This window comes from Ornithorhynchus anatinus, chromosome 2, assembly GCF_004115215.2.
Source record: "Ornithorhynchus anatinus isolate Pmale09 chromosome 2, mOrnAna1.pri.v4, whole genome shotgun sequence".
In the NCBI taxonomy this organism is placed as follows: domain Eukaryota; kingdom Metazoa; phylum Chordata; class Mammalia; order Monotremata; family Ornithorhynchidae; genus Ornithorhynchus; species Ornithorhynchus anatinus.
In genome coordinates this window covers 161,829,231-161,842,960 of record NC_041729.1, presented here as the reverse complement: position 1 = coordinate 161,842,960, position 13,730 = coordinate 161,829,231, and the positions used below count along the sequence as shown (strand labels likewise).

Sequence of the window (13,730 nt, the reverse complement as noted above, 5' to 3'; positions counted from 1 at the left end):
CACTGTACTAAGCGCTTGGAATGAACCAGTCGGCAACAGATAGAGACAGTCCCTGCCGTTTGACGGGCTTACGGTCTAATCGGGGGAGACGGACAGACGAGAACGATGGCGATAAATAGAGTCGAGGGGAAGAACATCTCGTAAAAACAATGGCAACTAAATAGAATCAAGGGGGAGTCCTAACCCCCATTTTACAGAGGGAACTGAAGCCCAGAGAAGAAAAGTGACTCGCCCAAGCTCACACAGCAGACTGTGGCAGAGCTGCTATTAATAGTGGTATTTGTTAAGCGCTCACTCTGTCCAAAGCACTGTTCTAAGCGCTGGGGTAGATACAAGGTGATCACATGGGGCTCACAGTTTTAATCCCCATTTTATAGATGAGGTCACTGAGGCCCAGAGAAGTGAAGCGACTTGCCGAAAGTCACACAGCTGTCAAGCGGCGGAGCTGGGGATTCGAACCCACGACCTCCGACTCCCAAGCCCGGGCTCTCTCCACTGAGCCACGATGCTTCTCAAATACCACAGTTGAATGAATGGGCCCATAGCCGGTGCTCAGCTTGCAGCCCAGTTATCGTCCTTCTAGAGACCCTTTTCTCCCTCCAGACTCTATTTTCCGCTTTGCTTTTCCTCCCAAACCTCTCACCCCGCTCCTTTTTCTTTTGTGTTTCGCCACCCTGTAGCAAGAAAACAAAGGCTTAAGGGAAATTCTCCAAATAACCCGAGAATCGTTCCTCAACCTCAAGAAGGAAGAGGCTTCCGAGGGCAGCGCGTCCCCGTCGGCCCGAGTAACCAGCGGCGACCTGAGCCCCAGGAAGAGCTGAGGCGCCAGGGAGGTCCCAGCGAGCCTCCGCCGCGCCGCTCCCGACCAGGCCGGGGATCCGGCTCGGCCGAGCCCCGGAAGATCGGGTCCGGACCTTCCTCCCTCTGACTCTCCGACTCCAAACCTCGGCCCCTCACGGTTTTCCCAGATGGCAACTCCTCTTCACACGAGGGTCCGTCGCCTCACCGTGGCTCGTCGTTGCGTACGGCAGACGAGGCCCGGGCCCCGCTCGGAAAGAAGCTGCGCGAACCTGCGGTTTGGCGGACGTCTCGGCGGAGAGTTTGGGCGACGGAAGATGAAGGCTTCCCCCAACCCCGGATACCCGTCGGGCCCCCATCCCTCCTAAGCCACCGTACGGAAGAGTCTGTGGGAAAACGGTATCGACGGCTTTATGGGATTCCTTGGAAGTCCAAGACCCCATCGGTCTCCGACTGCTTCTCCGACTTTCTCTCGTCGTTAATGAGGAGGGACTGATAACGGGATGTATGAGGTGCGATTGAGGGGTCAACGGAAACACGGATTTATGCGTCTCAGGAGCAAAGCTTCACGACTTTGCTCAGAGGCAAGTGGGGGGGGGGGGGTGCCCGTCCGCTGACGATAAACTACACGCGCCTTTCGACTTCCAGACGGATCGTTCTGAGCAGCGTGAAAACATATCTGGGGCGTTTTCTTCTACCCAGCTGCCGCTTGAGCCCTTAACCAATTCCCACCCTACGGGGTCCATGGTACGAAGTAAGGCCAGAGGACTCGAGCTGACAAGAGTGTGAGTAAATCATCCGCTCATTTGAATCTGTAGAGAACCTTCCCCCCCCCCCCCCCCAGGCCTATTTTGGAGGATGGCGAAGGCCCTTTTTCATTAAAATGATCAGGTATTCCATTGGTGAGGCACCAGACACATCGCAGATGAAGGGTAAATCACTTTGGTTTTTGGTTGGTGGGTTTTCGTTTTCTTCTGAGGTACTTTGAAATTGAACTACTGACAAACGAGTTTGCTTGAAATATCAGACCCTGGGCGACTCGGGAGAGGACCGCGGGCGTGTGACGTCAGCTCTTTCCCCTCTTTTCGTCCAGTAAGACGGCGAGTTATTTCTTCCCCGTCTGCAGTTTCCCCTACACCAAGCGAAGAAGTCCGCCTAAAGATCGTGACAGTCACCGATCAGAGAATTAGGTGTTAGTCGGCGTGACTCGTTCTGTAGAACTGAAGGGAGGGTTGAACGACATCAAAAATCCATCTGAATATATTGTAGCTCTTCCCGCTTCAGTTTAACCAAATCTAGCGATTTGGGGAGTTGCGTCTGCGGCCGCGTCTTTGGGGAGCGTTAGTTTCCCTTGACTTATAAGGGGTTTATGTTAACCACACTGCGCACTTGAATTTAATACCAAATCTACATTCCAAAGCTGAATGTGAGGCCATTTACTCAGCGGCCTGGCCTTAGGTTCTGGCATCGAAAGGGTTGAGTGACTCACTCTGGGGGTTAAATGAAAGCCGGGAACTAAGAGCGGCCTAAAGATTTGGCTTCTAGCAGCTGGTCGGCCGTTACCATCACCACGGGGCAGGCCAGTTGCTAACGAGCTCTTCCGAATAGGCTTCGGCCAGACGAAGGAAAAAGAATAAGCCATACTCCGTGTGATCTAGCCTGCAGCGATTCTCTGAGACTTTGAGAGGTTTTAGCATGGAACACTGCTCGATAAGTACTTATTTTTGTAAATAACGCGGTGGATTAATTTATCTGTTGCCCTCCGTAGATACATTGTATTTTCCTCAGACGTTATTTTAGGGTTTTGAAGAATTTCCACTGCGTTGTGTAGTGAGTTTTCCATCACACCTGTTATTTTTTTAATGCAAATGCTTGAAATAAATTAATGGCTGGGAATGTGTGTTGTACAGTCAGCATTTTCTCAATAAAGATGTCTGATAAAATGGTCTTCGTAGCCATGCCGAAGGAAATGTTTTAGCCTTGAGCGCTGATAAGGCAACAGTTTAGTCAGTGACCCCGATTCTTGAAGCTTTTTAAGTTGGCCACTGCTTCTGGGAGAGCCCCTGCCTACCTTTCCCACGAATACAGTTTGGCTCAGTGGAAAGAGCCCGGGCTTGGGAGCCGGAGATCATGGGTTCGAATCCTGACTCTGCCACCTGTCAGCTGTGTGACTGTGGGCAAGTCACTTTACTTCTGTGCACCTCATTTTCCTCATCTGTAAAAGGAGGATTAACTGTGACCTCACGTGGGACAACCTGATTACCCTGAATCTCCCCCAGGGCTTAGAACAGTGCTCGACACATAGTAAGCACTTAACAAATACCAACATTATTACCAGGCTGAAAGATCTCACCCAGTTTTATAAAAGCCAGGCATCCTTATGGCTCCTCTCCAAATCCTGAAAGTCTTCAAGGCTTCTCCCCCTTTTTGAAAAAGTAGCTGTTAAGCACAGACTCTGTTCCAGAAACCGTACTAGAGTAGATACAAGGTGATCGGGTTGGACGCGGTCCCTGCCCCATATGGGGCTCGCAGTCTTAATCCCCATTTTACAGCTGAGGTAACTGAGGCGCGGAGAAGTGAAGGGTTTTCCCCAAGGTCACATGGCAAACAAGCGGCTACTTGGACTGTAAGCTCCATGCGGGACAGGGACTGTTTCCGACCTAACTGACCCGTACCTACTCTAGCGCCTAGAACAGTGTGTGACACAGTAAGCGCCTAACAGATACCATTTAAAAAGAAAAATGGTGGAGCCAGAATTAGAACCCAGGTCCTTTGACTCCCAGGACCCTGTCTTTCCACTAGGCCACCCTGCTCCCTTCGGTAGTGACAAAAAAATTACCTTCTGGAATAATAATAATAATGATGGCATTTGTTAAGCACTTACTATGTGCAAAGCACTGTTCTAAGCACTGGGGGGGATCCAAGGTGATCAGGTGGTCCCACGTGAGGCTCACAGTCTTAATCCCCATTTTAATAATAATGTGGGTATTTGTTAAGCGCTTACTATGTGCAGAGCACCGTTCTAAGTGCTGGGGTAGATACAGGGTCATCAGGTTGTCCCATGTGAGGCTCACAATCTTAATCCCCATTTTACAGATGAGGTAACTGAGGCACTGAGAAGTTAAGTGACTTGCCCAGTCACACAGCTGATAAGTGGCAGACTGGGATTTGAACCCATGACCTCTGACTACCAAGCCCGAGCTCTTTCCACTGAGCCACGCTGATGAGGTAACTGAGGCACATGGAAATTAAGTGGAGCAGGGACTAGAACACATGACCTCTGACTCCCAAGCCCGGGCTTTTTCCACTGAGCCACGCTGCTTCTCTAATAATAATTATGGTATTTGTTAAGCACCTACTTTGTGCCGAGCAAAATAAAAATAATAATGTTGGTATTTAAGTGCTCACCGTGTGCCGAGCACTGTTTGAAGCGTTGGGGGAGATACAGGGTCATCAGATTGTCCTTTGTAGGGCTCACAGTCTTCATCCCCATTTTACAGATGAGCAAACTGAGGCACCGAGAAGTGAAGTGACTTGCCCAAAGTCACACAGCTGACAAGTGGCAAAGGTGGAATTAGAACCCACGACCTCTGACTCCCAAGCCCGGGCTCTTTCCACTGAGCCACACTCGAGCATTTTTCTAAGCACTGAGAATGGAATGAGACTGGCCCTCACAGCACTTATGTTCATATAATGATTAAAATGATCATGTATTTGTTAGGAGCTTTCTGGGTGCCAGGCACTGTACTAAGCACTGGGTGGATACAAACAAATTGGGTTGGACACCTTCTCTTTCCCACATGGGCCTCACCGTCTCGATCCCTAATTTACAAATGAGATAGCTGAGGCAGCTCAGTGGAAAGAGCCCGGGCTTTGGAGTCAGAGGTCATGAGTTCGAATCCCAGCTCTGCCACTTGTCAGCTGGGTGACTGTGGGCAAGTCACTTCACTTCTCTGGGCCTCAGTTACCTCATCTGTAAAATGGGGATGAAGACTGTGAGCCCCACCTGGGACAATCTGATTCCCCTGTGTCTACCCCAGCGCTTAGAACAGTGCTCTGCCATAGTAAGCGCCTAACAAATACCAACAGTATTATTATTATTAAAATGACTCACCCGAGATCACACAGTACACAAGCGGCAGAGCTGGGATTAGAACTCATGACCTTCTGACTCCCAGGCCCCTGCTCTACCCACTACCTATCATGCTGCTGCTCGTACAGACCTAGAAATTCTGTATTCTACATGATTTCTATTCATGTCTGTCTCCCCCTCTAGACTGTAAGCTCGTTGTGGGCGGAGAACGTGTCTGCCCACTCTGTAGTGAACTCTCCCAAGCACTTAGTACAGTGCTCCGCACGTAGTAAGCGCTCAATACATAGCATTGATGACACGACCATTCCGCAAGACGAATCCAAAATTAAGGTGATGAGCCACGTTCTGAACCTCTGTAAGGCTGGAGAAAGCTGGATTGTGAGCACTGAAAGGATCTGGGGATCTCGTAGTGAGCACCTAGCACAGTGTCCGGCACATAGTGAGCACGGAAGGTTGACTATGCCAAAATGCTGAGAAGCAGCATGGCCTAGGGGCAAGATCCCAGGCTTGGGAGTCAGAGGATGTGGGTTCTAAACCCAGTTCTGCCGCTTGTCTGCTGTGTGACCTTGGGCAAACCAGTAGAAGGAGCCTGGGCTTGGGAGTCAGAGGGCGTGGGTTCTAATCCTGGCTCTGCCACTTAGCTGCGTGACCTTGGACAAGTCACTTCACTTCTCTGGGCCTCAGTGACCTCATCTGTAAAATGGGATTGAGACTGTGAGCCCCACGTGGGACAACCTGATTCCCTTGTATCTCCCCCAGCGCTTAGAACAGTGCGTGGCACTTAGTAAGTGCTTAACAAATACCATAAATAAAATGGGGATTAAGACTGTGAGCCCCACGGGAGACAACCTGTTTACTCAGTGCTTAGAACAGCGCTTGGCACATAGTAAGCGCTTAACAAATACCATTATTATTATTATTCTCTGGGCCTCAGTTCCCTCATCTGGAAAATGGGGATTAAGATTATGACCCCCATGTGGGAAAGGGACTCTGTCCAACCTGATTACCTTCTATCTACCTACCCCAGTGCTTAGAAGAGTGCTTGACACATAGAGCACTTAACAAATTACCATTTTAAAAAAATATCTAATTTTTGGTTGGCATGGCAGGGTGAAGAAGCAAGCCTTTTAAATTTTGAAGACCTCTTAAAAAGCTGCTTGTAAGTTTCAAAAATAACCATTCCAGTTCAGTCTTTTGAACACCCACCTTTCTTTGGAATCTCCAAGTAACAGAATCCTGTGGGTGTTTGCTCTGACTGGAAAGTTGGGGCAATCCAATTTGGCCCAGAGCTATAGAAGTCAAAAGAACAATTAAGGCCGGATAAATCACGCAGCCAAAAAAAATTTGCATCATTCTATTTCATTCATCATTATCTCCAAGTAGTAAAAGTAATAATAACAATGATGGCATTTGTTAAGCAATTACTATGTGCCAAGCACTGTTCTAATTACCGGGGGGGATACAAGGAAAAGAGGTTGTCCCACGTGGGGCTCACAGTCTCAACTCCCATTTTGCAGGTGAGGGAACTGAGGCACAGAGAATGAAGCGACTTGCCCAACCAGCTGACAAGCGGCAGAGCCGGGATTCAGACCCATGACCTCTGACTCCCAAACCCGGGCTCTTTCCACTGGTCGGACACAGCCGCTCCCACGTGGGGCTCACGGTCTTAATCCCCATTTTACAGATGAGGTAAGAGGCACACAGAAGTCAAGTGACTTGTCCAAGGTCACACGGCAGACAAGTGCCAGAGCTGGGAGTAGAACCCAGGTCCTTCTGACTCCCAGACCCATCTTTATCCACTAGGCCATGCTGTTATCTAGTATCTACCCCAGCGCTTAACATAGTAAGCTCTTCACGAATACTGCGAACAAACAAGGGGACATCAAACATTGTCCACAGTAAGGAGGTGCCCGGAACACCAACTCTTTTCTAAATAACTATTTCCTCCTCGAGTCTGATCATCTCCAGGTCACATTCCCACTTGTTCATTCCAAGCGCTTAGTACAGTGCTGTACACATAGTAAGCGCTCAATGAATGCATGAATTCCAGCTAGTCAAGCCTAGTTCAGAGGTCAAGGAAATCCAGATAATTCTGACTCCGTGATGCCTGCGAAGAAAGTCTGGCAGAGAACCATTCATTCAATAGTATTTATTGAGCGCTTACTATGTGCAGAGCACTGTCCTAAGCGCTTGGAGATCCTATCCATACCCTTTCTCTCAGCAAGTTCTCAGCTACCCTTGGAAGGATAAGGAATCAAACACCCCCACTTAGAGACTTGGGCTAAAGTCACGTTAAAAACTAGACGAACCACAGGTGTTTCCCAACCAATCGCTGCAGCTCTTCCCAAAAATAAAACCCCAAAACTCCACGAACGTGTACTCCAAAACCCCTTGGCCAAGTCACTTCACTCTCTGTCTCGGTTTCTTCGTCTGCAAAATGGGGATTCAAAACCTGTTCTTTCTACTTAACCTGTGAGATGATAATGCTGGTATCTGTTAAGCGCTTACTACGTGCCGAGCACCGTTCTGAGCGCTGGGGAAGATACAGGGTCATCAGGTTGTCCCACGTGAGGCTCACAGTTAATCCCCATTTTACAGATGAGGGAAATGTGGCCCAGAGAAGTGAAGTGACTTGCCCACAGTCACACAGCTGACAAGTGGCAGAGCCGGCATTCGAACCCATGACCTCTGACTCCTAAGCCCGGGCTCTGAGATCCATGTGCAACAGGGACTGTGTCCAACCCGATGATCTTCTACCTACCCCAGCACTTAGTACAATGCTTGGCACCTAGCACTTCCCAAATACCAGAATTAGGATTATTGTTTTTAGCTGCATTGCTGGGCCCCTGCCTTTTCTCCCCAGTTTGGCTTTTGCGGGCTAGGCTGCCCCCATCATTTACGCATCAGACTTCAAAGCACGGGAGAGATCATCACGGACTCACTCCCTGAAATCTCATAGTCGATTAGACTGTGAGCCCGTCATTGGGCAGGGATCGTCTCTATCTGTTGCCGAATTGTCCATTCCGAGCGCTTAGTCCAGTGCTCTGCACATAGTAAGCGCTCAATAAGTACGATCGGATGAAACCATCCACTGTTAACTCAAAGAAGCAATTTATCCACACCTTGGGTTGTTGAACCCCACTGCTCAAGAACCTTCCCCACTCCTCGGGAACCTCCCACACTCAGGAACCTCGGACGGTTGCCCAGCCACCTCCACATCAAACAGAAACTCCTCACCGTCGGCTTTAAATAATAATAATGTTGGTATTTGTTAAGCACTTACTCTGTGCAGAACACTGTTCTAAGCGCTGGGGTGGATACGGGGTCGTCGGGTTGTCCCACGTGAGGCTCACAGTCTTCATCCCCATTTGACAGATGAGGTCACTGAGGCACAGAGAAGCTAAATGACTTGCCCACAGTCACCCAGCTGACAGGTGGCGGAGCCTGGATTCAAACCCATGACCTCTGACTCCCACCCCCGGGCTCTTTCCACGGAGCCGCGCTGCTTTAAAGCAGTCCACCGCCTTGGCCCCTCCTACCTCAGCTGGCTAGTCTACAACAACCCAGCCCGAACACTTTGCTCCTCTAATGCCAACCTCTCGGCGTTCCTCCAGCTCATCTATCTCGCCCACATCCTGCCTCTGGCCTGGAACGCCGCCTTCGTATCCGACAGAAAATGACTCCCCCCGCCTTCAAAACCTCATTAAAGACACGTCTCCTCCAAGAGGCCTTCCCTGACTAAGCCCTAATTCCTCTTCTCCCACTCCCTTCTTCATCGCCCTGACTTGCTCCCTTTATCCATTCCCCTTCCCAGCCCCGCGGCTCGTTCGCGTATGTGTGATTTTATTTATTCATATTAACGGCTCTCTCCCCTCTGGACCCTGAGCTCGTTACAGGGAATGGGTTTGTTATATTGTGCTCTCCCAAGCGCTTAATACGGTGCCCTGCACACCCTAAGCACTCAGTAAATACGGTTGACTGACCGACAAAGCCAATGAGTCAGAGGTCATGGGTTCGACTTCCGGCTCTGCCACTTGTCAGCTGTGTGACTCTGGGCAAGTCACTTCACTTCTCTGGGCCTCAGTTACCTCATCTGCAAAATGGGGATTAACTATGAGCCTCACGTGGGATGACCTGATGACCCTGCATCTCCCCCAGCGCTTAGAACAGTGCTCTGCACAGAGTAAGCGCTTAACAAATACCAACATTATTATGAGCTTGGTACCCACCGAACCTGGAGGGCTAAGGCAGTTGGAGCTGGAAATACCTTAGATCCATTTTTCAAACTACCCCTCCTTGAAGATTAAAAGGTTTATTCCAGTAACTTGTTCTGCGCTTAGTACAGTGCCTGGCACATAGTAAGTGCTTAACAACTACCGTTAAAAATAACCGGGGCATTTAATCAATCAGTGGTATTTATGGAGCGTTTTCTGTGTGCCGGTGACTGAACTAAGGTGCTTGGGGAAATAGGAAGCTCAAGGAGATTATGCTCTAGACGGGTAGATTGACATTTAAATAAATTACACATAAGGGAAGTGTCAATGTATACGAATAAATGTGTAAGGGCTGGGGGGATGGGTGTCAAAGTACTTTAATGTGATTTTAAAGGTTGCTTAAGGGAAATGCAAATTTCTTAATGTTTCCCTGTTCAATCATGGATTAATAATAGTTCATTTGAAAATGTGTGGGAATGATTATCCGAGGAACTGAGGCCACCTTTCTGGAATTAGGGACTGTGTGTGAGTCGAGCTGTAGTGGCTAGAGTCCGGGCCTGGGATTCAGAAGGTCAAGGGTTCTAATCCCGGCACCACCACTTGTCCGCTGTGTGATCTGGGGCAAGTCACTTCACCTTTCTGGGCCTCAGTTACCTCATCTGTAAACTAGGGATTGAGACTGAGCCCCACGTGGGACAAGGACTGTGTCCAACCCAATTGGGTTCTATCAAACCCAGCCCTCGGAACAGTGTCCGGCACGTAGTAAGCGCTTAACAAAAGCCATTATTGTTATTATTATTAACCTCTCACCCATGCTTAATCCAGTGCACATAAGCACTTAAATGTGTCAAAGCACTGTGTTGTACTCTCCCAAGTGCTTAACACGGTGTCTTGCACACAGTAAGCAATCATTAAACGTAACTGATTAACAAATGTCAATCATACTGCCTCAGCCTCCTTGCTGAACTCCCAGCCTCCTGCCTCTCCCCACTCTAATTCATTCATTCATTCAGTCGTATTTATTGAGCACTTACTGTGTGCAGAGCACTGTACTAAGCGCTTGGAAAGTACAATTCGGCAACAAATAGAGACAATCCCTACCCAACAACGGGCTCACGGCCTAGAAGGGGGGAGACAGGCAACAAAACAAGAAGATGGACATCTTTAGCATTAAAATAAATAATAATAATGTTGGCATTTGTTAAGCGCTTACTATGTGCAGAGCGCTGTTCTAAGCGCTGGGGTAGATACAGGGTCATCAGGTAGATACAGGGTATATACACGTCATTAATAAAATAAATAGAATAACCAATATGTACAAATATACACCAGTGGTGTGGGGCAGGAAAGGGGGTAGAGCAGAGGGAGGGAGTCGGGCGATGGGGAGGGGAGGAGGAGCAGAGGAAGAGGGGGTGCTCGGTCTGGGAAGGCCTCCTGGTGGAGGTGAGCTCTCAGTAGGGCTTAGAAGATGGGGAAGAGAGTTAGTCCTGCGACGTGAGGAGGGAGGGCGTTCCAAGCCAGAGGCGGGCCGTGGGCCGGGGGTGGACGGCGAGACAGGCGAGAATGAGGCACCGTGAAGAGGTTAGTGGCGGCAGAAAAGCGGAGTGTGCGGGCTGAGTTGGAGAAGGAGAGAAGCGAGGTGAGGTAAGGAGAGGGCGAGGGGATGGACAGTCCATACTTCACTCCAGTCCCGACTTCACTCTGCTGCCTGGATTATCTTTCTACAGAAACGTTCAGAGCATGTCACCCCCCTCTTCAAATCTCTGGTGGTTGCCTATCCAACTCTGTATCAAACAAAAACTGCTCACCATTGACTTTAAAGTTGTCCATCCCCTCACCCCCTCCTCCCTCACCTCCCTTCTCTCCTCCTCCATCCCCGCCCACACGCTCCGCTCCTCTGCTGCCGCTAACCTTGTCACGGGGCCTCCGTCTCGCCGGTCCCGCCGCCGACCCCTGGCCCATGTCCTATCTTTGGCCTGGAATACCCTCCCTCCTCATATCCTCCAGACAATGACTCTCCCCCCTTTAAAAGCCTTATCGAAGGCCCATCTCCTCCAAGAGGCCTTCCCAGATCAAGCCCTCCTTTTCCTCATCTCCCATTCCCTTCCTCATCATCCTGACTCGCTCCCTTTGCTCTTCCCCGCCTCCCCACCCCACAGCACTTCTGTATAGATCTGTCATTTTATTTATTCATATCGATGTCTGTTCACTTGTATCGCTGTCTGTCTCCCCCTCCTCTTAATAATAATAAATAATGTTGGCATTTGTTAAGCGCTTACTATGTGCCGAGCACTGTTCTAAGCGCTGGGGTAGACATAGGGGAATCAGGTCGTCCCACGTGGGGCTCACAGTCTTAATCCCCATTTTACAGATGAGGGAACTGAGGCACAGAGAAGTGAAGTGACTCGCCCACAGTCACACAGCCGACAAGTGGCAGAGCTGGGATTCGAACTCATGAGCCCTGACTCCAAAGCCCGTGCTCTTTCCACTGAGCCACGCTGCTTCTCTTGACCGTGAGCTCGCTGTGGGTAGGGACTGTCTCTCTTTATTACTGTATTGTACTTTCCCAAGCACTGAGTACAGTGCTCGGCACACAGTAAGTGCTCAATAAATACAATTGAATGAATTGAGCACTGTACTGAGCGCTTGGAAGGATACAACATAAAAGTTGGTAGATACTTTCTGTACCCACAACAGACTCACAGTCTTCAAGCGGGAGACAGACATTAATAGAAATAAATTCTGGATCTGTATACAAGAGCCGTGAGACTGAGAGAGGGGTGATAAAGGGTGGTGGTCCAAGTGCAAAGGTGAGCTAGAAGAGAGTGGGAGAAAAGGAAATGAGGGGAAATAGCAAAGACACCATTGTGAAGATCAAAAACACCATCCTTCAGGGTCAGTTACCACCAAGTGAATAAGTAGGTGGCAGTAAAAATGGATCTTCCCTTTCAGTCATCTTGGTCAAACTCACTGAGGTCAAGAAGCGTAGTCAAGCGGGCCCGGTTACTAACAACAATAATGTTAATGTTGGTATTTGTTAAGCGCTTACTATGTGCCAAGCACTGTTCTAAGCACTGGGGAGGATACGAGGTGATCAGGTTGTCCCCCCGTGGGGCTCCCAGTCTTCATCCCCATTTTCCAGAGGCACAGAGAAGTTAAGTGATTTGCCCAAGGTCACACGGCTGACAAGCGGCGGAGCCAGGATTAGAACCCATGACCTCTGCCTCCCAAGTCCAGGCTCCTTCCACTGAGCCACACTGCATCTCAGGATGAGGGGACTCTGTGATCAGATCCGCCCTGACCCACCAACCTTTATGTGGATCCCCGCGGGGACATAAGAACACGACTGCCCCTACTGCAAACCCCGGAGGTTAAGTAGCCCGAGGAGATGGGAATTCCCAAACGATAATAATAATAATAATAATGATGATGGTATTTGTTAAGCGCTTACTATGTGCCGAGCACTGTTCTAAGCGCTGGGGGAGATACAAGGTAATCGGGTTGCCCCACGTGGGGCTCACAGTCTCCATCCCCATTTTACAGATGAGGGAACAGAGGCACAGAGAAATTAAATGACTTGCCCAAAGTCACACAGCTGACAAGCGGCAGAGCCAGGATAAGAACCCGTGATCTCTAACTCCCAAGCCCGGGCTCTTTCCACTGAGCCACGCCGCTTCCTAATCAATCAATCAGTGGTATTGACTGAGCGCTTAATCTATGCAGAGCACTGTAAACACTTAGGAGAGTACCACAGAATTAGGAGACACGTTCTCTGCCCGTAACGAGTTTAAAATCTAGAGGGGGAGACAGACATTAATAGGAATTAATAATTTAGAAAATATAATTTAAAGATCCGTACATACGTGCCGTGGGGTTGGAGGCGGAGAGAATATCAAGGTTTCCAGAGGTCACAGATTAAGGTGCTTAGATGATGCAGAAGAGAGAGGGAGCCAGGGCAAAGAGGGTGTAATCGGGGAAGGCCTCTTGGAGGAGATGTTTGATGCCTGGGCAGATGGGCCACCACTGAATAATAATAATAATGTTGGTATTTGTTAAGCGCTTACTATGTGAGGAGCACTGTTCTAAGCGCTGGGGGAGATACAGGGTCATCAGGTCGGCCCACATGAGGCTCACAGTTAATCCCCATTTTCCAGATGAGGTCACTGAGGCCCAGAGAAGTGAAGTGACTTGCCCACAGTCACACAGCTGACAAGTGGCAGAGCCGGGATTCGAACTCATGACCTCTGACTCCCAAGCCCGAGCTCTTTCCATTGAGCCAGGCTGGGGAGATAGGAATTGGATGCTTTTTTAGAAAAATGATCAGAGCAGCAGAATGAAGTAAGGACTGGGGAGAGGAGAGACAGAAGGAAGGGAGGTCAGCGAGGAGGGCGACGCGGATGGACGAGATAAATGCTTGGATCAGCACGGTAGCAGTTTGGATGGAGAAAGGGCAGATTCCAGGGACACTGTGAAGGTAATCTTCTCAATATTTGAGCTTCGGTTGATGAAGATGTCTGATAAAACACTCGCACAATTTTCCAGAATTGATTCCGGGACCTGTTCCCAAATGCCACAAATAGAAGCTTTTGCAAAACAAGTCTTTTCCATAGGCAGCCACATAGAAA

General features: G+C 49.4%; 1 protein-coding gene across 5 annotated transcripts in view; it reads left to right on the top strand.

Annotated features, from left to right (window-relative positions):
- FGFR1OP2 (FGFR1 oncogene partner 2) overlaps nucleotides 1–2,745 on the top strand; it is a 29,902-nt gene extending 27,157 nt beyond the window's left edge. For all 5 annotated transcript variants that reach the window (XM_029057116.2, XM_029057106.2, XM_029057095.2 and 2 more), the window contains one exon: nucleotides 681–2,745. In XM_029057116.2, the coding sequence (XP_028912949.1) occupies nucleotides 681–821 (141 nt within the window). In that variant the 3' untranslated portion in view covers nucleotides 822–2,745. The remainder of the gene's footprint in view (nucleotides 1–680) is intronic.
- Nucleotides 2,746–13,730: the final 10,985 nt, after the last annotated feature.